This window comes from Nanorana parkeri, unplaced genomic scaffold, assembly GCF_000935625.1.
Source record: "Nanorana parkeri isolate BGI_ZX_2015 unplaced genomic scaffold, ASM93562v1 scaffold5, whole genome shotgun sequence".
Lineage (NCBI taxonomy): Eukaryota > Metazoa > Chordata > Amphibia > Anura > Dicroglossidae > Nanorana > Nanorana parkeri.
Genome location: NW_017306273.1, coordinates 811489 through 838568, shown reverse-complemented (window position 1 = coordinate 838568; position 27080 = coordinate 811489). Strand labels below are relative to the sequence as shown.

General features: G+C 45.1%; 1 protein-coding gene across 1 annotated transcript in view; it reads left to right on the top strand.

Annotated features, from left to right (window-relative positions):
• The first annotated feature begins 2218 nt into the window (after nucleotides 1–2218).
• Nucleotides 2219–27080, top strand: part of ACOT7 (acyl-CoA thioesterase 7) — a 130478-nt gene continuing 105616 nt past the window's right edge. Inside the window, exons 1-4 of the mRNA XM_018576546.1 lie at nucleotides 2219–2294; nucleotides 12256–12358; nucleotides 18295–18412; nucleotides 25500–25656. Of these exons, the coding sequence (XP_018432048.1) occupies nucleotides 12306–12358; nucleotides 18295–18412; nucleotides 25500–25656 (328 nt within the window). The 5' untranslated portion in view covers nucleotides 2219–2294; nucleotides 12256–12305. The remainder of the gene's footprint in view (nucleotides 2295–12255; nucleotides 12359–18294; nucleotides 18413–25499; nucleotides 25657–27080) is intronic.

The following is a 27080-nucleotide window of genomic DNA, read 5'->3' as shown; positions in this document are numbered from 1 at the left end:
GAAAAGCCTTTTAAATATTCTAATGCTAAAAAACAAAATACATTTCCCAGTTACTTTCTTTATATTATTTGAAATATTTAAGAAAAGACTGGCATTTGAATGTACTCAAAATGTAACCCCTCCTCACCCCTGAGCAATACATACCATAGTAAAAACTGGTTACATTGCAAAGCTACAATGTTTTAAAGGGAGTGACATATTGTAACGTCACTGCACCTCTGGTCATTTGAAGCAGAAAAACTTGTTGAGTTTCTTTCTATAGATAGAATAGTTATCTGTCTGTTATTATTACACAGGGCTACCACTGCTGGACCGGACAAGCTCAAATCATGGCGGGTAGGGGGGCGCTTTGAGGTACCTGGCCTCGGGACAGCAGAGAAAGTAAATTTGGCCTTGATGATAACAAAGTAACACATATCCCTTTTTCAGGACAAACAAGTCTTTCTTTTGGCAATACTGTCTTGCAACAATGACATCTAAATTATATTAAAGTGTATCATTTTATTTTCTAGTCTAGTTTTGATGATACTGTTAAAGGGTGGAAACTTTATATTCTTGTCTGCGTTCCTACTGTGCAGACTTACCCGCTCTAGTCTTCCCATTGCCACTGATTTAGTTGCTACAGGAACAGGATTTGAGGGACATCTTCCAATGGAGACACCTGTTCTGCAAACAATGGAGGACTTCCCTTGCAGTTAGTCTTGTAATAATATATATAATTTATGTCCCTTATCAGGCCACAGGGAGGCTCTTATAGCTCAAACTGCACCACTGCTCTCCACAGTGTGCACAGTGGTAGGTAATGTGAGATCCCCAGTTACCCTGCACAAGGAGAGAGAGCAGCATTGACTGGTTATTAGGCCAACAATGGAGGACTATTCTTCCAAATGACACCAACAATGGAGCACTATTCTTCTAAATGACACCAACAATGGAGGACTATTCTTCTAAATGACACCAATAATCCAATAATGGAGGACTATTCCTTCCAGTAAGACCAACAATGGAGGACTATTCTTCCCAATGACACCAACAATGGAGGACTATTCTTCCAAATGACACCAACAATGGAGGACTATTCTTCCAAATGACACCAACAATGGAGGACTATTCTTCCCAATGACACCAATAATCCAATAATGGAGCACTATTCCTTCCAGTAAGACCAACAATGGAGGACTATTCTTCCCAATGACACCAATAATCCAATAATGGAGGACTATTCCTTCCAGTAAGACCAACAATGGAGGACTATTCTTCCCAATGACAACAGTAATCCAACAATGGAGGACTATTCATTTCAGTAACACCAACAATGAAGGACTAGTCTCAATGACACTAACAGTGGGCAATCATTCCTTCTCCTGCTAACCGCCAACCCTGGGGCATTTTCTTCCCCCTGGCCATTGACCCTAGGGCATTCTTTACTCCCACCATGGCAACGAGAGCCATTGCAGGTACTAGGAGCAGGAGGAGAGGACATGATTGGTTGAGAGGAGTGAATGTCTCTGCCCTCACCACGTCTTCTGTAGAAGGTCGGGAGGTTGATGGGTATCCATCATTTCATACAAATCTTCCTGAGCATAACCCCCCACCGCCTGATTTGAATAATCTGGTGTGATTACATGGGTGGAAAATGTGGAACTTGGTGTCAGATGGTTAGCAATAGACTCTTGGTGCCCAAACTCCGCCCGAGGGCCACATGCGGCCACATCCTTTGGTGCATGCTGTGATGCCCTTTGCATACCCCAGCAGTCATTAGTTGAAGCATTAATTTGCAAGGAGGCCATGATGACGGTGACCTCTAGCAGTCTCATGTTGCATGTCCCTGGACTTTTTATCCCCTATAGTGTCTTCATCCTTCAACCTATCATATTTCAGGCCTGTAGCTTCTGATGTCTCCTCTGACAGTATTCTATCATATACTGAACATTATGTGTGGCCCTTTGGAGCTGTCAGGGGCCACAGCTGAGGCTCCCGTACACCTCATAAGCTGCCAATCACTGGGCATTCTGTATCACACGATGATCGGGGGCCCTCATTGAACAGGACACATTATTGGACACAATGTCATACATTGTAATGTAATGTAAATTCTGCATTTTGTGAATTGAGGTTTGGCCCCGCCCCCTGCAGGATGTCACAGAGGGGTGTGTCACCTCATTCACTGCCATTGCCGGCTGGTGTCACCCTCCTCCCTCCCAGCCTCAGCATCCAGCAGCCGGACCACCTCGTCTTCCCCCAGCGATGTCTCAGCACAAGGAGCCCGCAGCCTCCACCATCCAGATCAGCCGGTAAGCGCACACACATACCGGAGAGGTGTCAGCCCACACCCTGCAGGTGGGTGCAGCACGCCCGGCGGCACCGCTGAGCGGGGAGTGACGTCATCAGTGACTGTGCAGAAAGAGGCCCGAGGATGGGGAGAGGGGTGCCCCGGGGTGTCCTGCGGTTTTGGGGACGAGGATGGAGGGGTATCGGCATACAGAATTCACAGGGAACATGGAGCTGTCACAGCAAGTGTGTCATAATGTGTCACTGGGGGGCATTTATCAAAACTGGGGCAGACAGAATTTGGAGCAGTTGTCCATAGTAACCAGCTTTGAAAATGAAAGAGAGAACCTACTCCAGATTTGCTCTGCTCCAGTTTTGACAAATGCCCCTCATTGTGTCATAATGTGTCAGTGTGGTATTGTGATAGTGTTTTGTCAGTGACCCCGGTGTCAGACAGTGGTGTGTCTGTGTGTCAATCTATAGTAAACCTCCATTAGTGTGTCAGTGGGTCTCTCAGGTGATTTGCTGTGAAATTGATATTTATAAATAGTGACACAAAGTTGTTGGTGTTTTGCTCTCCGGTGTTGTGTTTGTAGAGTTGTTGGTGTTTTGCTCTCCGGTGTTGTGTTTGTAGAGTTGTTGGTGTTTTGCTCTCCGGTGTTGTGTTTGTAGAGAGTTGTTGGTGTGTTGCTCTCTGGTGTTGTGTTTGTAGAGAGTTGTTTGTGTTCTGCTCTCTGGTGTTGTGTTTGTAGAGAGTTGTTGGTGTGTTCTGCTCTCTGGTGTTGTGTTTGTAGAGAGTTGTTGGTGTTCTGCTCTCCGGTGTTGTGTTTGTAGAGAGTTGTTGGTGTGTTGCTCTCCGGTGTTGTGTTTGTAGAGAGTTGTTGGTGTGTTGCTCTCCGGTGTTGTGTTTTGTAGAGAGTTGTTGGTGTGTTGCTCTCTGGTGTTGTGTTTGTAGAGAGTTGTTGGTGTGTTGCTCTCCGGTGTTGTGTTTTGTAGAGAGTTGTTGGTGTGTTGCTCTCTGGTGTTGTGTTTGTAGAGAGTTGTTTGTGTTCTGCTCTCCGGTGTTGTGTTTGTAGAGAGTTGTTGGTGTTTTGCTCTCCGGTGTTGTGTTTGTAGAGTTGTTGGTGTTTTGCTCTCCGGTGTTGTGTTTGTAGAGAGTTGTTGGTGTGTTGCTCTCCGGTGTTGTGTTTGTAGAGAGTTGTTTGTGTTCTGCTCTCCGGTGTTGTGTTTGTAGAGAGTTGTTGGTGTTTTGCTCTCCGGTGTTGTGTTTGTAGAGTTGTTGGTGTTTTGCTCTCCAGTGTTGTTTGTAGAGTTGTTGGTGTTTTGCTCTCCGGTGTTGTGTTAGTAGAGTTGTTGGTGTTTTGCTCTCCAGTGTTGTTTGTAGAGGGTTGTCTGTGTTTTTTGTTTTATTTACACACAGAGATGATTTGGGAAATATAAACAAACATGACACTTCACACCCCACGTTCTCCTGCAATATGTTTGAACCCGTTCAGAGTGTGAGGGCCGTGTTCACACCACGTCTGTTTGTGACGCAATTTGAGCATGCGTTACTTTTTCCAACCGCACCACAATGCACAGTATTGCAGTGCCGCACATTGCAGCACAGTCGATCGGGCAAGCAGGCTGTTACAAGTGATCTGGGCAGCTGTAGAGCTACATGTCCCGAGCGTCGGGCGACAATCTACAAACGCATACTTCTAGATAATTGCCGGCTTTGTATTCTTTGCATTCCTTATTTCTCTTTTCTTCCCCAGGCTGCTGGTAGTGGCCATGTTTACTAAGGGCAGGTTACTAGCTCTCCCTTTTACTTCCTGGAACTCTGGCACATGTGACTAGGACATGTGACCATGCACATCATCTCAGGGTTGGAAAATGCCTTTCCCTGAGATCTCATGAGATTACAGGTGAGATTTCCCAGCAATGCTCTGCTGATGTAACCTTCCCAGGATGCATTGCTTGGGCACGATTACATCATTTGTGCCAAAGTGGACCAGCAAGTAGAAAAAAAAGAAATTGTAAGTACAATAAAAATATGTTTGTTAGCAGAGCTGAATGCTGATGTGATTTGTAGTCAAAGGGGTAAAGGTCCGCTTTAAATTGTTTGTTCACCTTTCCAGAAAAACTAATAAGGTGAACTAACTTACAATACCCCTCCCCTTTCCAAACCCCTCCCACAGTCCCTATTGCAACTCTCTGCTAAGATGACATACTCCTGCCACTCACACCACCCAGTGTAACGGGCCTCACACTTCAAAACTCCACTTCACAGTCCCAGAAGTTGTGTAGCATTATAATGCTAGCAGTGGCAAGCGTTCATTGGAAATTGCGGCCTCGTGTCATGCTAACCACTGGGGATACCTTCTCTGAACACAGAAGGCTCAGAAGAGATTTTCATTGGCCAGTGTGGCCACATGACCTTGCTGACCAATGAGAATCTCCTCTTTCTTCAGGGACACCATTTAAATAAATATGGATGCCTTAATCAGGGGCGTCCCGAGGCTGGGTGTCACCTGGAGCGAATACTGGGTGACACCCCACCAAAACGTCATTGCGCATGCGTGAGACGTCACCACACGCGTGCGCAGCTATCTTTGTGATACCTGCCGGCGGCCATTTTGGTGATCGACGCCTGCAGAGGAGGGAACGTTCACCCGGCGAGATAAGGTATGCCGCCGGGTCCCCTCCTCTTTCATGCAACTGTCGGGCTCCCGGTCCATGACCGAGTGCCTGACTTTTCAGAGGGGGTGACACCAAGTCATTTTGGTGTCACCCCTCCAATGGTGTCACCCGGGTGCGGGCCGCACCCCCCTTGTGACGCCACTGGCCTTACTGCAACACATATTAACGTCCTGCATTGGGCCACCCAAGTGTGACGGGGGCCCTTGTCTGCAGATTGTCTGAAGGTTAGGGGCCCATTCACACCAGTGCGCTTGCAGTAATACGTGCATGTTACCCATCTGGTCTTCCGAGTGCACCTGCCTTGCAGTGCATGGTAATGCAATCCGGTACATTGCGGAGCTTTCAAGAAACGCTGCATGCATTTCTTCCAATCCCTTGTGGTGCATTAGGCAGCCCAATCAAATGAATGGTCTGTCTAAACGCAACTCACATTAACGCACAAGCGTTAATTGCACCGCAGCAAACCGGGATCATGTGAATGAGACTGGACACGCACATGTTGAGGACTTGAGTAATGAAGCCTCTCCCGTGGTCTAGGCCTCTGTTATTAGTAGTCAGCCTTGTGTGAGCTTTGGAAACATTTGGAATCTGAGAGGCTTCCGTAGCCCAGAGCATTCTGGGAGGAGCAAGGTCTGTGAGCGAGCCGTGCTCTCCCGTGACCCGGTGAATAGGGTAAAGGCCTGGGCTGTGTAGACTCTCTGTAGTTCCGCAGTGTTCAATCTCTGTATGATTAATGCATTGTCTTCATCAGATCTCTGTGCTGGGTATGTCTGTTGTCTGTCAGGATACATTGTCACTGCAGAATGCACTTGAGGTCACTGAAGAAAAATGCAGGTTTGTAGTTTACCTCGAGTGACTTGCAGTGCTTGCATAAGAAGAGTCGGTTACTATTTCAAACTCTATTCGGCTTACTTAGCCCTCGTTCACACCTGAACGTTTTGTAGCGCGTTCTACGCTCGACGAACGCTCTACAAAACGCTTAAAAATATAAATCCCATTGTATTCAATGGTCTCGTTCCCACCTTGGCGTATTTCCGCCCGTCCCTAACGCCCTACAAAACGGCCCACGCCTGAAAAGGTACAGGTACTACTTTGGGCCGTTTTGTCGCGCGTTTCCATTGGGCTACAGCCAAGTAGCCTTCGGAAACGCGCGTTTGTCGCACGACTTTTTTACCGCGAATCGCGGTAAAAAAAACGCGCGACGGTCGCGCATATGCAATACGCCTAGGTGTGAACGAGACCTTACATATTTACTAGTAAGTGAATCCCTTTAAAACAATAACATTAATAAAAGAAAGCGGGGAGAAGGGGAAAAACTACTGTCCATTATTTTATTTCAAGGAGAACTATGAGGTCAGTGTTTTTCCCCATAGTTCTCCTTTAGGGTAACGGGAGGACACAAACTAGCTTCCTCCCGTTACCCTAAGCTCAGTATACCGCGAGCTACAGCTCGCGGTATACTGAGACGCCGGAGCGGATCCCGACATGGACGTCGGGATCCGCCCATGCCCCTCCCCTGTCACGGCAGAAAGCCGTGACAGGATCGAGAGGTGAGCGAACCCGGTATGTGGTCGCTCACCTCCCGATCTACTGAGCCGACCTGTGACAGTCTCATTGTCACAGGTCGGAAATCACTCACCTCATAGTTCTCCTTTTAAATTGCAGTCTGTGAGTTCAATGTAGAGATTTTTTCACATGAGAAACTGACCCGTATATCATCTTTGTTAAATATACACACCGATCCGCCATAACATTATTACCACCCACCTAACTTTGACTAGGTCCCCCTTTTGCTGCCAAAACAGCCCTGAACTGCCGAGCCATGGACTCCACTAGACCTCTGAAGGTACGCTGTGGCATCTGGCACCAAACCATCATTAGCAGATCCTTTAAGTCCTGTAAGTTGGGGGGTTGATCGGCCTCCATGCATCAGAATTGTTAATCCAGCACATCCCACAGATGCTCCATTGGATTGAGATCTGGAGAATTTGGAGGCCAAGTCAAGACCTCAAACTCCTTGTTGTGTTCCTCAAACTATTCTTGCAGTGCGGCATGGCGCATTATCCTGCTGAAAGAGGCCACTGCCATCAGGGAATACCGTTTCCATGAAGGGGCGTACTTGGTCAGCAACAATGTTTAGGTGGGTGGTACGTGTCAAAGTGACATCCACATGAATGGCAGGACCCAAGGATTCCCAGCAGAACATTGGCCAAAGTATCACACTTCCTACGCTGCCTTTCCTTCTTCCCATAGTGCATCCTGGTGCAATCTCTTCCCCAGGTAAGCGACACACACGCAACCGACAATCCACATGATGTAAAAGAAAACATGATTCATCAGACCACGACACCTTCCATTGCTCCTTGGTCTATTTTTGATGCTCACATGCCCATTGTAGGCTTTTTCTGGCAGTGGACAGGGATTAGCATTGCCCCATACTCTTACACTTTCTATCGGAACCAGCATTAACTTTGCAATTTGAGCTACAGTTGCTCTTCTATTGGATCGGACTAGCAAGCCTTCGTTCCTCACGTGCATCATGACCCTCAGCCAACTATGACCCTCAGCCAACTATGACCCTGTCCTTGGTTCACCATTTTTCCTTCCTTGGGCCACTTTCAGTCAGTCCTGACCACTGCAGACCGGGAACATCCCGCAAGAGCAGCAGTTTTGGAGTTGCTCTGACCCACTTGTCTAAATATCACAATTTGGCCCTTGTCATAGTCGCTCAAATCCTTACACTTGTCCATTGTTTCTGCTTCCAACACATCAACTTCAGGGACAAAATGTTCACTTGCTGCCTAATATATCCCCCCCCACTTCTAGGGGCCATTGTAATATATTCCCCCCCACTTCCAGGTGCCATTGTAATATATCAGCAGAATTGTAGAAGGACCAGCACACCAGTCCTTTTAAGATAGCAAAAGCTTCATCTATTGAAGTTGTTTGTCATATGAACAACAAGCGCTTTCGGGACCACACAGGGTCCCTTCATCAGGCTTTAGCATTGGTAATTGCTTTTGTTTAAGGGGAACTCCAGGTATTTGAAAATGTAACCCTTGCAGTGGGGCTAATTGTCTAGGGAGAGAAAATAAAGAAGATATGCACACCCGATCTTCGATCTTGCCCCCCACAGTCTCTTCTCCTCTGGGCTCCGGCGGTCTAAGGACCCGTGACATCATCATGTCTTATACAGCCTATTAGACATGAGGACGCTGAGGGACATACCACTGCCATAGCAGAACAGGAGAAAAGGCTGCAGTCTAGCAGCCAAGCGCTACTGAAGATCTGGTGAGTATATCTTCTTCATTTTTGCCTCCTAGACAAAACAAGCAGTGTACCCTTGCAGTGCGGGGGTGTCCCCATTGCAAAGGTTAACTTTCCATATTTAAATATGGAATACACAATGATGGACGCCGGTCATGATTGGTCAACTTCAAGTCATTTCAGAGAAAATTGTGGGATCTTCCTTTTTTTTAATGGAAAGGTACCAAACAATTTGTCCGTGTCTGTTTCCGGCTATATTTAGAGATCCAAACAGCTCTGCTTTCCATTGGCCCATTTATTGATATGCCTCCTTTGCTTCTCTCCAGCTGCTACAGGTAATAAAGAGCCGTGGGTGGAATACCTGTTTGCCCCTCTTGCACGCAGGGGGTTCTTCCAGTGGCTCGAGCTAGAAGGAAAGACCATTGCATGCGATGGGGGGGATCAAGTATTTGACCCATTCGATGGCCATTGAAAACAGAAGAGGCGGCATAACAACAAACAGGTCACCAGAAAGGTAAGTATGTTGCCTCTTCTGTGACAGGCATGCATTAACATACAAAGTGTCGGGGTCAGTTTAATAACTGTAATTGCCACATTTTAAGGTATGAGTGTAGTTCTCTTTTAAGCCAGGTTGCCTTTGTGCTTCCATGATAAAATCCTGATTTTCTGAGCTAATTAACATGCACTAACTCTCACTAACACCGCTTTGGATTGCAGTGGCGTGCTTCTCAACTCAGTGTGTACTCTAGTTGGCTCTGTAGGCACAAGCACCAGCATGCCATTGCCTTGCCCACTCGGAACGTGTAATAACTTAGATGAAAACCCAAAGACAAAAATACTAAAAAGGAACTTCATCCTACTTAGCCAAAGTGAAATTCTGTAATCCCTCACACTTGTCCCTATATGAAAAGAATACAAAAACATACTTACTAGGCCATGGAGTCTCGTGTTGTGTTCCTTTCAGGTGAAGTTCTTGCGCCGTTCTGCTCCCATGCATCCCTTCTTGAAAGGAGATCTTATACATTTGCAGAACCGCAATGTATCTGCGCATGAGCAGGATCTCCCAAAACTGCCTCCTGAGATGTGTAGCGTTGACATCACTGGGTGGCTGGATATGTCATTCTTACCTAGGCGAGCATTCAGGAAGAAAAAATAATAATTAATTTACTGCAATTGTGTAAGAGTGAGGGGGGAGGGGGCAATACATAAATGGGTGAAGGTCTGCTTTAGTGTGCCTCATTTAACTTTTGAGACGGAGGGAAGCATTTTCCAACGTATTGAGGACCCATTTTTGGTTTGAGGTAACTCGCAGTGATGCATGAGCCACGGTGCATTACAGTGCCATTGATTTTGAACGGTCCCTGGATGCATTGATGTTGTAGCGTGCAACAAATTTGATGAGCTGTACATTGTACAGTGTGCTGCATTACGGAAAAAAGGGTTATGTCTGATTTTTTTTTTTTGCTGCCTCAGGATCCTTTTACAGTTTTGTGCTGTGTCAGCTCATGTGCGTAATGCCACATATTGCATTCATTTATGGACTGACTAACACACCATTTACACAAGAAAAAGGCATTCAATATTTTCAGCATTGCATGGCATGGCAATGCATGTTGAAGCATTGCCACGCAGTGCAAGTGACTTAATAAGGTGCTTTGGGGTTCCATTCAGAAAGAATGACACTGCATTGCACAAATGAGCATACGCATGCTACTTCAGTATGATAGTGTGAATAGGCCCTTAAGGTGAAAAACTAATAATGGGCTACCTTAGTGCAGCATGCCTTACTGCAAGACAAGTGTTATCACATGTGCATTGATGGGTCCATTCGCAAGACTGCACTGCAAGCGGGTTCTCCCGCAGTGCGATTCATTTAAAATGGCACTCCAATGCACCCGCATTGCAGCACACTGTTACCATGCATTGCAGCGCACAGCCACACGCTACCGTGCATTGCAGTATGCTACAATTAAAACATGCTGCAGGAACAGTTTTTGGTTCATTGTAGTGTGTTGGGCAACCTATTCAATTCAATGGGCTGCTTTAGCAGAACACATGTTAACATACTTTAAAGAAAAGGGTTGCTCCATAGGACACTGCAAGGGGTAGGAGCCAGGACCAGCTCTCAGAGGAACCAACCTAATCTAGGGAAAGCTAACCTTTTCAAGACCAAGAAGCAGCACACACTGAGTTTTTATATCAGTATAGGGAGCAGCTTCACCCGGATCATATTTTTGGATGTAATGAAACAAGGCCCTGTCCCCATTGGACATTCTGTACTACCCGGAAAGAGACAATCCTGACATAAGCTGAGCCTGGTTGAGGAGCATACATTAGATGGGCAGGGGTACTGTCACATTGATCTCTGTGTCTCTCCCCGCCCCTATCTTTTGTGACCAGAATTGCTAATGATCCTCCTTTTGTAATAAGATCAATCCTGCCATCAGTAGATCATAAACTATCATCCCTGATATAATAATTGGCTCATTGTAACATGTGTAGCAATGTTGTTCAATAACTGCACTCACACAGTCCTACTTTAAAGATATTGATTTAGTTCTTTTGAAAAAGGAACATGTGGCCCTAGGGAGACAACGTGGGAACATGTGGCCCTAGGGAGACGACATGCTGTGTTCCTGTGGCCTGTTTAATTAATAGTACTCATAGGTGCTCATTGTGTTGTTGTCGAGGGACAAGATCAGCGGATTCTCTGCCAGTCAGTCCTCCGGGGAGCTTATAATAGTTTTCTACATGCTGAACAAGCTCTGCTTGATAGCTGGATAGATGCATATTATGGGTTGATCTGAAAGGTGGAATCCCAGAGCAACCAATCAGAATTTTCTTTCACTGTTCTGACTGAATGGGAAATCTTATTGCTATGGGTGTCAGCACATCCACTGAGCTTTGTGCCTCTACTGAGCATTATGTAGACTTCGGTGACGGACTTCTCCCTTTTCAAAATACTGGTCGGTTGGCCTCGTACTGATCCTATAGTTTTAAGACTTTCTCGGAGCCCATTCACACCAGGGCGGTTGCCCCAAAAGGGAGGTTTTGGGATTGTTTTATTGCGTTTCAGCACTGAAACACAATTAAAAATGCCCTAAACCACGCTGATCCAGTTCCTTTGAAACTGTATGGAAACCTCACTGATCAGTGCGGCAAAAATAGTGCAGGGAGCAGTTCAGGCGGGGGGCGGTTTGGATCACGTGTAGGCATGCGGTCGTATGAACGGTCCGCATAGCAATGTATGGGATTGTTCATGGGCTAGCCCCACTGCAAGGGTTAGTAGCATTTTTTCCTAAAGTTTTTCTTTAAAGAGACCCTGTCACTACCTTTTGCATATTACAGTCAAGGTGTTTTAGAAATCCACTCATGTTTCAGTAGTTATGGGTGCCACTCTTTTTGCATGTCACCTGACAGTGACATGAAAAAAAGGATGCCCCAGTGTCAGGTGGAAATGCAGGAACGCCGTCTGGTTGGAATGCAGAGCCTCCAATGTTCCAAGGAATTTTGGAGGAGGAGATGGTTGCAGATCTCCAAAATTCCTTGAAGCATCGGACACTCTGACATACTAAAGTATGTCATACTAAAACCTGATGAAAGGGACCCTGCATGGCCCCAAAACGTTGTTTTGTGACAGTCTGACACAATAACGAAGATGGATTATTGACACAAGACATAGGTGTGCTGGTGACATTTATCATATATCTGCCTTCCAACTTGACGCGTTCCTGCATTCCCATCTGACACTGGGGCATCCTTTTGTCATGCCACTGTCCGATGACATCAGGTCCTTTTGTGATAACACATTGGTAAAACCAATGCCGTCCATGAAAAGTTGGGGCCTGCCGGGACTTGCAGTTTGATGGTTTCCACTGCTTGCCTAACCTACCTAATACAGACTTGTTTTGCATTTAAGCATATCGCACAACTTAATTGAAGTTAACATTTACTTACAACAGAAGCTGAGGCTGATTGCGTGCAAAGGTGATATTCTGTTGCCAAAAAAAACTTCTATTTTTTTCCATTGTTCAGATCTGTAGGATTTCACTAAATCCCCCTCCAGGACCCTTCTACCTTTTGAGATGCGTCCTACGGTTATAAGACGATTTTTGGAGAGACTGCTTTTCCACGCCAGGTAATTGCGCCTGTTTGAAATTCCTGATTCAGGGTAACGGATCTCGGTATGAGAAACGCAGGGCAGCTGCACAAAGGAGCTCCGTAGGCTGTGTTGTCTTTGAACAAATAGCATGTGATCACGGTGTGTTCTATGCAGGGTGATAGAGATGTGTGTTCCTTCTTTGTGCGCCGTCTGTATGGAGGATGATGATGTTCCTGAGCACAAGATTTTGGGGGGCTGGAAATCGGTCTCTGGTGCATCTGGTTAAAGAAGTGAGACGGTAAGGGGGACGGGTATGTGAGCCTGGGTAGAAAAGGGCAATCCTCTGCTAAAGGGAGAAACATGTAGACTGCTATTGGCGAGTTCTCCTCCTGGAAATGCATGTTGCCTTACTGTCATTATGACACCTTACCTTCTGGGTCAGGCTCAGAATTAGCATGGGGGATCAGGTTTGGTATTCATTTTTTTGGGGGGGTTGAGTTATGTCAGGTTTTGTAGTTTTGATATTCCTTTTTGCTTCTGAAATCCCTCTGCTACAATCTGGAGATCCGATCTGGCAGTGTCCAGCGTAGGAATGATTATGTATCTATAGCCCAGGGGCAGGCAGCTTCTGCACACCAGCTGTTGTAGAACTGCACATCCCACGAGGCATTGCATGACTCTGAGAGCCACAGGCATGACTTCCAGAGGCAGAGGCTTGATGGAGTTTGTATTTTCAGCACCGCTGTAGGGTCAAGGTTGCATGCCCCTGCTATAGATTAAAGTTTTCCCTTAAGTTTTGGATAAATTGGGGACATTTTGGAACCCCTGTCAGGTTTTTTTTTTTACTGCTATCTGGGGCTCCTGTTAGAGAGATTTACCCTTACTTCCTTTTCTGGGGACAACCTTTTACCAGACAGGTAAACGGATAACAAAATTAAAAGTTGTTTGTAGTCGAGCACGGGGGAGCACTAAAACCATGCTTTAAAGGATAATTCCACTTTCTCAGTCGAATTTGAGAAAATGAAATGTGTTGGCCACCTCTTGTAATTTTTTTGATCAGTGTGGAATCAGTAAAGTATTGCTTTAGACTCATAGCCCTCATTCACACAGGTAACAGGAGGCCCGTGCAGATCCGTGCTGTGTGCACGGCCGTATCAGTCAGCTCCCCGGAAGGACAGGTACTGCATGTGATTTGTACGCAGCAGCCTGTCCTTCTCTATGGGAGTATGCTGCTGTACGCCGCCCTAAGCTCATCCGACCTGCACGTCTGTGCGGGTGTCTGTACTCGTACGCTGACAGGATGGATTGTGCAAGTCGGGTGAGCGCAGGACGGCGTACGGCCGCATACTCCCATAGAGAAGGACAGGCTGCTGCGTACAAATCACATGCAGCACCTCTCCTTCCCGGGAGTTGCCCGATACGGCCGTGCACGCAGCAGTGATCTGTGTGGGCTGGCCGTTACCCGTGTGAATGAGGGCTTAAAGTGTGGTTTTAGTGCTCGCTAATGCTTGTCTTTAAACATATTTCACAAACTGGGCGGCCTCTGGACTCGAGGAGAACCCCATCTTTGAGGGTAGCTGCAGAACCCAGGCCATTGGGACGAAACAGAGACACTCCACCACCCACCCAGGAAACTAGGTCCAGCACCTTGCTCTCACCTGCTCTCAGATGATAAAAAGCTGACATGAGCTCTAGCATCCCCTTCTTAATTTAAATTTAAAAAAAAATATATATATATATATTACTTCTGTCTATGTTTCAATTGGAAAGTTTTGTTTACTTCCTGTATGTCCCGGGATTCCTTTACAAAGATTTTTGCTTGCATTGATTTGCAATCGTAACCCAATGCACCTTCAGGTGGCCGTGCGTTGCCATGTGGAGAAAGAAGACATGCAAATACTACTGTAGTAAGACAGGCAATGTATGCCCTCTGGGAGGTGCGTTGGTGTGCCATTGAAGATCGGTGGCAACGCACCAGCACACCTAGCTTGTGGTACCTTGTGCTTCTATGAAACAGTCCGTTTTCATTTCATCAAGTCTCTTTCCCTCCAGTATGGCCTCCAAAGCCACTCGCTTTACCCCATGAATCAATTCTACAGAGTAGGGAACTAATTGGGGAAGTGATCATATGATTTTGCAAATGGGATCATTATTCTCACTACTCTAGTTCTTGAAAGATACAAGAAGCCAGCATGTGAGGTAGCAAAGATTGCTGAATGTGGGACTGTCAGGTTTAGCTATTCCTGTACTGACACCCTCAAGGACAACTTCTCAAACCCTAACCCAGGTTGTGGTAGTTGTTGTGTTTGTTGTTTTCTTTTTTCCAAACGCAACCACATGTCGCAATATGAAAATTAGAGAAGAACCAAATATGCTGACAACCATATCCTGGAATATGCAAATTAGAGAAGGACTGCAATGCATTGCACTTCAGAAAAGGAGTCTTGGGAAGACCACAGTGATAATCACAATTGGGTTTGACGTTGACTGTGATTAGAAATAGAGTAGGGTTAGGAGGAAATTCAGGTTTGTTGGGCTTTTGGCTAAGTTCAAGTCCTATATTTGTTGTTATCAGTGTCCAGTGGAGGAAATGCTTCTGTCCTGGCCTTTTGGTAGAGTGCTGGATGCAGAATAGTCCTCCTGGTATGATGTGGGTCTTGAGGTTTCCCTACTATGGTTAAAAACCTGAATTCAGTGCCCACTGGGTAAGATGGGGTTCCTGAGGAGTTTAATGTCTCCAACTTTGGGTGGGCCCACGTGTTCTGGCCTTGGACTGAGGAGCCGGGAAGCACGTGGTATCAGGCCTCCCCATGGAGTGGCGCCCTGGGGTTTCCAGAGTAACACTATGGGTTTGGGACCCCACAATGTGAAATCCACTAGGACATGATGCCACTTACTTTTTTCTGCACCATGTCTCTTGGACAATGCCTTTTAGGCTAAAAGTGGGGCTTTTTCTTTTTTTTTTAGCAGGCCTGGCTATTGTCTTGCACATTGCCACCTATTTATTTTTAACTCTCTGTCTGTGTACTTTTTCACTCCACAAGAATGATGGATATAATTCCATGGGCCTACACCGAAGTCTAGGGGGAGAATGTGTGGCCATCAGGTTCCTTCCTCCCCTGCCTTCAAGGAAGTCCTCTCTTTGGAAGAAACCCTAACCTAATACTCGGTGTCTTCGGCTGGCCGTGAAGATGAGGGATCTGTCTGGCTTAGGCTAGGTTAACCAGAGTGATCTGTCAGAAGCCTTGCACTCAAGGGTCAGGGAATCACCATTTTGAAACACCCATTACACCTTTTTTGTGTGTTCACATGCACTTTTTTGGTCCATTTGGTGATTTCTTTAGCACAGCCATTGTGGGCTGCCAAAAGCCCTTTTTGTTTTTGTTGAACTCAAAATGCAGCAGGTAAAAGCTGCATCTTGCGTTGAACTCCAGCCTTACAATCAGTCTTGCACAGTTGTACAGGTTCCTCTTCTGTAATTGATTTTACTGCACACTGTGAGCTTCTCACGGTGTACATTTAGAAGCTGCAGCAAATAAGATAGAACCCTCCTCATTTTCTTACTGGAGGACATCCAGCATCATCTATCGCTTTCTTCCCCAGCCTGATTGTACCTGGTCTGCCCCTTTTCATTCATTGGATTTCAGTTCTTCAATCATGGAGACCCAGGGAGGATGTCATTGGGTCTAAAATAAGGTATGTAATGACAGAAAGGTGTTTATTTAAAAAAAATTAAACACATATTGATTGAGCATGTTGCTGAGAGCATCTGTTTGCAAATAGCACATTTGGTTTTCTTAAACAAAGTTATGCAAAATAGGATACTGCAAGGAGGGCAGAAGTCTGTCCTTCCTGTCCTCGCAGCTCTTGTAGTGTCGCCATTTAGACGTGTGCAATCAGGAAGTATTTCTCCATCCTCTTCGGTGTTAATTTAGCCAAAGGCTTTCCATGGCAACACCGGAGCCCCTGCGATTGGCTGTAGACTGCCCTTCATTCACAGATCGGGTCTATTCATGATGCTGCACATGTGCTTCACAGGAGCCCCTGACATCACTTGTGATGTCACTGACATGCATATTCACAGGGAGCGTATCATTCATCCCCAGCCCCGGCTGCCTGCATGAGTGTCTAGTGTTAGCCCAGCTTCCTGTGTAGATGGAAGATGTCCTTACAAGGTATTGTGCGTTACGTTGTATCTTTTTCTTCTTTTCTGACAAGTGTAACCATTTCCTTTTTATTCTTATTGCAATCTATAACTTTTAGATGTGATGTGATGTGTATTTGATTATCCAATGCTATTTGAACCTGTCAGTATTGTAAAAGATATTTCTCCTTCAGTCATGTTTTTGTGTTAAAGTTTCGTACACACGAGCCCCCAAAAAGACTATTTTGTGTCCTGCTGTGAGCCCATGTACCCCCCTTCCCCAACACCTGATGCCCAATACTTGTATTATACACTGAGTGGCCAGATTATTATGACCACCCCATCAGTACTTTGTTGGGCCACGAGATAACTCCACGAGATGACTTCGTTGGGCCGCCTCGTGACTCCACGAGATGTTGAAAGGTGATGCGAGGAATCTGACACTGCACTGTTGCCCTTCTGTTGTCTTGTACCAGTCTTGCCACTCTCCGTTCTGCCCTAACATTGACTAGTCGCTGACTGCCCCAATTCGCACGTTCAGACCCAGATTTTCGGCTGACAGTCCAGTCTTTAAACACTTTAACAACAGCTACTCTTGAACATTTAACGAATTCTGCTGTTTTGCTGATACTCGCTCCATGGCTCCGAGCACCAACAATCATCCCACGTTCAAAGGCTGTTAAATCGCGTTGTTTCCCCATATCTTCAGAAACAAATCACTTCTACTGTCGTGGTAAACAACCTGCTTCCCTATTTATAATGGTCTGGCCCTCTAGCAACTTCAGCGCCAAATTATAGCTAATTTGCCTACAAACGTCAGGTGGTCATAATAATCTGGCCACTCAGTGTATATCAGAAGTTTATATGAACTGGAGACTCTTTGGCTTTGATGCCTCAGTATTTGTTTATATAGTGTGCGGACCTCATGTGCAAAGCACGGGGGAGACTGGAAGAAAGGCAGCGAGGGCACTGGGTGTGTGTTTATTTCCAGCTCCATAGTGTACTCAGCACTATAAGGAAGTGCTCGGCTCTTGTTCCCAGCATTTGGTTCAGAATGTTTATAGTGAATCAGAAGTACTTTCTTCATGTTTGTGCTGATTTAGTAAATCTCCGGGACGCGTGCTCATTTCCAAATGTTTTATGCTGCCAGTCCAGAAAAAGAGCTGTTGATGTGCCAGAACTGTAGTATGCTCACACCTTGTTCATTGACCTGAGAACATGGTCTAATATTGGCTGTGAATTCCAAAGCTTGTGGTGTCAGACCTGCCTACTTAATTTCTGATGCATGACAAAGAACTCATACCTCTCCTTATCGCTTCCTTCCTCATCTCCATAACCTTTTCTCATCTCCGTAGCTCCTTCTCATCTCCCCCCTTCCCCTCCTCATATCCTCCTCCCTCCTCATCTCCATAACCTCTTATCTTCTCCATAGCTCTTTCTTATCTCTTCCCTTCCCCTCCTCATAGCCTCCTCGTTTCCATTACCTCTGTTCTTTCAAAGTTTGTGACTACTTTGGAATGTGTGACCATTGACGCGGTCACACATTCCAATGTAATCCCGCCAAGTTTGACAGCGGTGCAATGTGTGACCGCCCATTAGGTTAAGCATTCCAATGCTTTGTCAGCTGTTCCTGGGCAGATCGGCTCACTGCGCATGTGCAGGAGAACCAATCTGCATTACCTTATATGCCTGAAACAGCTGATCGGTCCTTAACAAAAGTTAACAGACAAAAATGTAATTTATTGCAGGTTACCAGTCTCTGGTAATAACAAAGTAGTGTAGATATAGTCATGATATTGATTTCAAATTTGCTTTTTTTCTTTGACAGGATTATGCGTCCAGATGACGCCAACATAGCAGGGAATGTCCATGGCGGAACCATTCTGAAGATGATTGAGGAAGCTGGAGCAATTATCAGCACTCGACACTGCAACAGCATGTCTGGGGTAAGGGATAGTTTTAAGTAGTTGGTGCTGGAAAAGTACTGACACTTTTCCAGCACCACAACTAGACTAGAGAAAAACTGATACTTGTCCAATTCCCACAGATACCAAATACTGATAGATTTTTGTTTAGTGTCATGTGACAGTTTTTCTATAACAATAAAGACTAATACTTTCAGTGGTGGAGCGCCAGGGCCAAGTCGCAGCTGCACCCTGGTAGTTCTGGTGAAAATGCCAAGTATCGGCACTGGTATCCCAACTGGTATCTGATAATCCTTAGTTGTAAAGTTTGTGTCTTCTGGTGTCCATATATTTCTGCATGTTTTATTGAATGGAACGCATTGGGGGTGATTCCTAAATGTTCAGCTCAGCAATGCCGTTTTTACTGCAATAGCACCACAAGATAGTGATGAGGACCATAGGTATTTCCTATGCTACTCAATGCCATCTAGAGCAGTGGTTCTCAACTTGTGTAACCTCAGGACCCACATTTGTCCTCGGTCATTAAGTCACGACCCAAGTCGCACTGCAATGAAACGCACGGCAGTGTGGGCTGCTGTGCTGTGATGGAGCTCCATCCATATGTGCTTGCTTGTACAGCTCCCATACGCGCCTGTAGAGGAGCCGAGAGTCAGAATGTGATGTTACTCTGGTCCAGGTACCTCTATAGGACAAGCGAGGGAGCTATAAGCAATACATCTATGGATGGAGCTCCCTCGCTGCCATACACCCAGCCCACCCCACCTCTAGCTTACACTCGGTGCCGAGCAGCATATTTTGAATGGCTGCTCGGTGTGAAAACGGACAGTGCTGCGCTTCGGGGAGGCTGAAGAGCCTCTCGCCTAGAAAAGTTGAAGGCATGCAGCGACCCACTGAACACCGGGTCGCGACCCACTTTTGGGTCACGACCCACCAGTTGAGAACCAAGGATCTAGAGGCACTTGTGCCTTGCAAGCGGCATTCTCCCAGCCATTCACTGTGACTGGGCTGAACACTTATAAATCAGCCCCATTATTTGGTCAACCTACAGTTCTACGACTTTTATATGAATCTATCCTCTGTCAATTTGCAAACTGGTTTGCAAAGCCAAAGTTGAAACTTTTTAGAAAGAGTTAAGCAGTTCTGAGCAGTAGCCTTGCAGCTTGTTACTGGCTGACTACAAACAGCTGGCTGGCAGGCCTATGAGAGCCATGCTCACACACTAGAGGTCCTTGGTCGTGGCATTGTGCAGTTAAGAAGATGCAGAGGCACTTTGTAGTTGATTCAGAAAAGAAACTGGAGTCTCAGTCACCTAGGGGTTAAAGAACCCATTCACACCTTTGTGCGTTAGTTTGCCCCAAAACACATCAATGTGCATTGTCAAGGTTTTTGATGCATCCATTTGATTTCAGTAGAAAATGCGTCAGTTGAATCCAGTCTAAGGGCCCATTTGCTCCAGGTTTGTTGATAATCGCTGACTCAATGGAAGGACACTGCACAGAAGCGCATTATGATGCCTATTAACCTCCCTGGCGGAGGGAAGGAACACGGAAGACCGATGCCGGCATCGGCCGGAGGACACAGTGGGGCTCGTAGGGACAAGGTAAGTGACGCTACAGTGTAATCCCGAGCGTGGCTCGGGGTTACCGCTTTTGGTACTGAAAATTAACCCCGAGCCACACTTGGGATTATCGCCAGGGAGGATAATGCATCACAACATACGGTTGTGTATATAGTTAACCCTTTGGCTGCCAAGGCCTTCTTTTTTTTTTTTGTACACATGTTATAATCCACATTTTAGGCCTGAAAATTACTTAAAACCCCCAAACATTCTATATTTTCGGGCCAGCTGCCAATGACGTACTATGTACGTAAGTGGGCACAAAGGGGTTAAATTAAGCTCTCGTTGCAGCATGACTGCACAACGCACACCAGCACTCGCGCATGTTTGATCCCTTAGCATCATTGTAATTTTCATTGTATTTAATGGAAGGTTTTGTTTTTCTGAAGTTTAAAATTTCCAGGGTAGACTGCGTCGACATTTGGCTCAGACAGCTATGTTCACGTTGCTTAGTAGAGTCTTGAACGTACACAGAAAGGCTTGTATCACAGGTTGTCTTTGGGGGTTACTTGTTAAAGTTGGCGCTGGGTTCTCATCTTTCTAACTAGAATATATTGCTGTGCTCCTTTGTGTCGTGACAGGCTTTTAAAGTATTGTTTTTCATGAGAATTATTAAAAGCAGCCTGTTGAGGTATAAATATGAGAGCAGCCATTGTCACACTTAGAGGTCTATATCTGAACAATTTGCAGGGCTATTCACCCTGAGAATATCTACAAATATGAATACATGCAAAACAAATGGTTTTTAGTTTTCTCTTTACAAATCAAAAGTAATTCTGAATGCCATTCATGTATTGCATTATGGCCACTAGATGGAGCGTAGGAGCATAGGAAGTAAGTATATAATTACCATGCTCCTCAGCCTCATCTAGTGGCCATAGTGACAAACAGCCTCAGGAATTGCTTATAAATAGACCCCTTCATGTTGAAGGTAGAAGTTCAAGGGGATTCCTCTTCGTCCATCTTCCATTATGTTGTAAGGAGGTGACTTGACCTGCGTTCCTGTTCCAAATAAGCAACGACCATTTGGCCACATTAGGGGATATTAGCCCACTGATGGCAATAAAGTTAACTTTAAAAAAAAACAGTTTGAAAGAATAAAATAACATATTTTTTTCCCGCGCACACATCAGTGCCAAAATGTACACCGGCTGCGCCTAAGTGCATCGATGATTGCTCCACACATTATAAATCACCTTCCATTCAAGAGTTATAGTAATATTCTCAGGCCATTATTAAAGGTTAACTCTAAACTGATGACCTGTAAAGGGTCATCTATGGCCAATTTTGAGTACCAAAGTTTGCTGCCATTTCACGTGCACATGTAATTTTAAGGCCCCATTCACACACGAATCGGCCTGCGCGTACAGCTCCGTGCTGCCTGCGGGGCCGTACCAAGTAGCTGCCGGGAAGGACAGGCGCTGCGTGTGATTAGAACGCAGCCCCCGTCCTTCTCTATGGGGCTACGCGGCCGTACGCCCCCCTACGCTCACCTCATTTGCATTTCCATAGGGGTGCAGGTGATCGTACGCCTCCGGAATGGATCCTGTATGCGTCCCGGCCAGAAAACCCGCACCCCTACCCGGGGTCCTGTCCTTCCCGGCAGCTACTTGGTACGGCCCCGCACGCAGCACGGAGCTGTACGTGCAGGCCGATTCATGTGTGAATGGGGCCTTAGACTTGACATGTTTGTTATCTATGTACTCTATGCATCTTCATCCTTATTATTTTACCAAAAATTGGGTATTATCTTTGTGTGCATTAAAATGTATTTGAAAGCATTATTTACTGAATGTTTGGGTTTGATAAACAGTAGCACCAACATTGTGCGATATAAAAAATTGCAACTATTACCGTTTTATTCCCCACCATCTCTGCTTTTAGAAAATATATAATTCTGGGAGGTTTTTAACTAATTTTCAGGTCTAAAATTTGTTTTTTTAAAGTGAATGCAAAAAAATGCAAAAAACAGCTCTGACAGCGAATCGGTTAAATGGCCACCAACAAATATAAATGACCACTCGCAAGATAAACATTTTTTTGGATAAACGGAGACTGGATTCATTATGTCCATTCATATTAGTTGGTTGGGTTTTATTTTAAAGCATTTTCAGTACAGGAAAGGATCTTCAACTGAGTTGAGCTTCAAAGAAGTTATACATATTCTGGCCACTAGATGGTGCACTCGCATAAATTTAGAATTCAGAGCTGAAATCCAGTGGCTTGATATAGTTTGTTTGGGTGTGTGCTATAGGCATTCTCATTAACACAAAAGACATGCATATATATATATATATATATATCAGACCCAGACATTGTAAACTATTAGGGATGCTGTTCATAAAAAGAAATAGATTATCATATAAAGGGTCAGTTCACCCAAACCGGCTACTTAAGTTTTGGGCGCATGCTCCAGATTGCATCACACGCTGGCTCTTTAACCAGTTGACATCCGCGGTGTAAAAAAAAAAATATTTATTTCTTTATTACAGGTATTTTATATAGCCCGGACAATTGATTTAGCACTTTACATATGGCCTAATCTATCCCTGCCCTCAAGGAGCTTATAATCTAAGGTCCCTATCACATGCATACATACATACATACATACATACATGCACACACTAGGGCCAATTTTAGACAGGAGCCAATGAACCTACTAGCATGTCTTTGGAGTGTGGGAGGAAGCCGGCGTACCCGGATATAACCCTTGCAAGCATAGGAGGAAAATATAAATTCTATGCAGATAGTGTCCTGGCTGGAATTCTAATTGAGGACCCCAGTGTTGCATATTCAGTTGGGACTCCATAATCCAGATCTTTTCATCTACGTTTGTAGGTCCACTTACCTATTTGATTCACCAGTCAAAGAATCTGATTACCTCTGTTCTGGTGACTTGTTGGAAAGGTAGGACATGACCAGGAACATCATAACAAGTAACTGAGAAGTAAGACAAAGACAGAGATGGTGCATAGATACTTACTTGGTAACAGTGCCCTAGTAACATACCATTGCTTGCACCTATAGATGCAGTTTACTGTAGCCTTATGTAGAGCTTGCAACCAACTAATTGATCGATAATAATCAATAATTAGAATAGTTGTCAACTATTCTGGTAATCGCCATGTGCATACAATACAATTATTTAAAAAAAATGAGAAAAGGTGTGAAAAGTTATTTTCGGTTTCGGCCTGACAAATTCTGCTGCGAGAGGCGCGTTGCAGTGCCATTCATTTCAATGGCCTCCCATGCACAGTTTAATTGCCCGCACTGGAGCACACGGTGCCGCAATGCTCTGCGTTCCAGTGCAGTAGGATTGTAAGAAATTGTGCATGCAGTTTTATTCTGAAGTAAACTTCATGTTTGTAACTGGGGATGCACCGATACCAGTTCAGATATCAGTGCAGATACTTGGCATTTTCACGAGAACTACCAGGGTTGCTGCGGTTGCAGCTGGGACCGGGCTCTGGTGCTCCACCACTGTCCTGCAATCATTAGTCTGTATTGTTTTAGAAAAACTGTCACATGACAATAAACAAAAATGTATCAGTACTTGTGTCTGTGCGTACTTGGACAAGTATCAGTACTTGTACTTGCAAAAATGGTATCGGTCCATCCCTTTATATTTATAAAAACAAAATCCTACATTAAAACGGAGATGTACAAATCCCAGGAGCCCCGGATGCTCCTTACAAATGACAGCGGCCTCCTAACTTTTGAATTTTTCTCTAGTCTAGTCTTGGAGCTCGAAAAGTATCTGTAATTGTCCCGAGTATGGTACTTGGTATCGGTGCATCCCTATTTGTAACACTGCATTTGTGTATTTTGTTGTAAATTAAGGATGGTGTTTATTTAATTATTTTCCCCCGATTATTCGGAAACACAATCGTTCAACTAATCGACTATGAAAATAATCATTCGTTGTAGCCCTAGCCTTATGGCAGCCCCCCGAGTATTCACAGGACATTTGTCCAGTAGCAGTGGTCCTCATGATAGGGTACGACAAACCAGAAATGAGACCAACAAAAAAATAGAAAATCTAAAACAAACTTTTGTGAGGCATGGCACCTAAATGTGCAGGATCCAGAAATTCCTGCATCACATTTCACATTATTAGCAGACTGAATACAATTTTTTATTTATTTTGTATCATCATATTGTTACTGGTGGTATCTTCTGTTCTGTTGCTTGCCCCCATCTCCTTCTGCATCCTTTTGTTGGATGTTTCATTTATTTATGAGTATGAATGATGCAACGTAAGTAGGACTACCCGTACTGCAGTAGATAGTGTGTGTCTCATTATATACAGTACAGAACCCGATCTCATTTGTGGGGGAAGTGATTTTTAGGTGTCAGATTATTTATGCAGCATGGGTACTCTTCTATTCTGCTATATATACTATCTTCTACTTTCTAGATCTACTTGTCTGTATTCTGCTGGGAAAATGCTTAGTGTTAGTTAGGATTCTGTCTTCAAGCATGGATGGGAAGTGAAGAGAGGAAGACCTTTGTAAGCTACTTGTCAAGCTTTTTTTTAAACTTTATTTTATAGTTTATCCGATTAACCGATTAATCGAACTTAATAATCGGCTAACTAATCGATTTTGAAAATAATCGTTAGCTGCAGCTCTACAGGCTTTACAATTCTTATGTGCCATTCCTGGTTGCCTGAGCTCCCATGTACCAGAACTTAGATATAGGGGGAAAGGGATCGGGTCACATGCCCCCTTATATCTGGTAGGAGGAAAGGGATTGAGTCACATGCTTCCATATATTGGTAACATGGGTTGGGATTGGATGATCCCACATATCCAGTAGGAGGAAAGGAATGGGTAACTTGCTTCCCCATATCAAGAGAAGGGAAGGCATTGGGTTACATGCACCCCCATATTGGTAGAAGGAATGGGATTAGGTCACATGCTTCCCTATATCTAGTAGGAGGAAAGGACTTGGGTCACATGCTACGCCATATCCAGTAGGAGCAAAGGGATTGGTTCACATGCTCCTCAATATCCAGTAGGGGGAAAGGCATGGGTCACATGCTCCCACATATCGGGTAGGTAAAAAGGGATTGGGTCACATGCTCCCACATATCGGGTAGGTAAAAAGGGATTGGGTCACATGCTCCCCCATATTGGTAGAAGGAATGGGATTAGGTCACATGCTCCCCCATATCTAGTAGGAGGAAAGGGCTTGGGTCACATGCTCCCTCATATCGGTAGAAGGAAAGGGATTGGGTCACATGCTCCCCTATATCCGGTAGGAGGAAAGGGATTGGGTCACATGCTCCCACTTATCGATAGAAGGAAAGGGATTGGGTCACATGATCCCACTTATCGATAGAAGGAAAGGGATTGGGTCACATGCTCCCCCCAACAAAGATTGGATGGAGTCGGTTACAGCACTTTTGAAATCCTGATTTCTCTTTTCGTTGTTATGAAAGAAGCTGTTTTTTCCCCCCTGTCTGACCTTTTCCCTGTTCTGTTCTAGGAGAAATGCGTCGCTGCGCTGGCTCGCGTAGAGCGCACAGACTTCCTGTCACCCATGAGTATCGGAGAAGTGGGTCACGTGAGTGCAGAAATTACCTACACATCAAAGCACTCAGTGGAGGTCCAGGTCAACGTTCTGGCTGAAAACATCCTAACAGGTGAGTCTCGAGCATAACGGGCAAAACTATGAGCCTGTTCACCGTCTGATCAGCATTGTTCCTCTTGGGGGGCTGCAGGAAAGCAGCGTGGATTTAGAGGTGACCATAATCATTTTTTGTGGACTGGGCTTTACTTATAGGATATATGGAGAATTTCCAGGTATGGGACCTACCTCCCACCATTCAGATGAAATCTCTGTCGCATGAGGTCAGGGATATGTCTAGCAGCTTAGTGAGTTAAAGCATGTATGCATGGTTGTTGTACAGCAGGGTTAGACATTGTGGTCATAAATCTGAACTCCGGGATAAGCAAATATTGTCCACATGCAAGAGTCATGTGTATTCTTTCTGGAATCTTGGGGAGCTATCTTCCCCTTACCCACATGGAAGCTTTTATCTAGTTTAGTTCTTTTGATACGGCTGTTTGCTTTCTCCCAAGTTTTATATTCTGATAAGGACAAGTAATGCCGCTGTGCTAAATTTTGTCTGTATCTGCCTCTGCAGTGCCACGCACATTCGCAGGCTTGTCAGCACACCTCCAATTCCCCGACAGTGTCCGGGAGCAGCCACAGCGGGGGGCAGCACAGATAAAATACTGATATTTGCCTGGACGCCGCATTATTTTAAAACTGAGCCTGCAGAACCGTCTCCTTAGTAAATGACACGCTGAGAGCTAAAGTGACTCTTCAGGCTGGGTGTATATTATAGAGGTAGAGCTATTCACTGACAACCTTCTATTATTCCCCCCCTGCTGTAAATAAATGTGTAGCCTGACATCCAATTTACCGGGCACAGTCCGGGGGCATTCTCTGATTGACGATGGTTATGTTTTCTGCTATGCCGGTGTACCTAGTCACCTAATCCGTTATCTGTTCTATCTCACTTTATTCTGTATCTTTGTCTTATTTTTTTTTTTGCACGAAATAAGACACTAGGTCTTATTTTCGGGGGATGTCTTACCTGGCTGGGGGAGGACCGGACGAAGTCCCGGAAGGCGGCGTGCTGTTGCTGCTCATACAACCTCCTACCTGCAGAAAGAAAAGCCTTACATAACTTAATGAATGATAAAAACATCATCATCAAACCAGCTGACAAGGGCGGATCAATAGTTATCATGAACACCCAGGACTACATTGCAGAAGGAAACTGACAATTGTCTGATAAGAACTACTACAAACAACTGGACCAGGACCCCACCAGGGAATATACGGTAGAACTTACTAAATTTATCAAATCCTTCCCAAAACATATACAGCAAGGATTACTTAATCTGTTACCTTCCAATCCTCACATGGGGACCTTCTACATGCTGCCCAAAATCCACAAGCCAGGAAACCCAGGACGACCCATTATTACTGGTATGGAAACAATTACAAAACAAATATCTGGCTTAATTGAAAACATTCTAAAGCCCCTAGTTATCA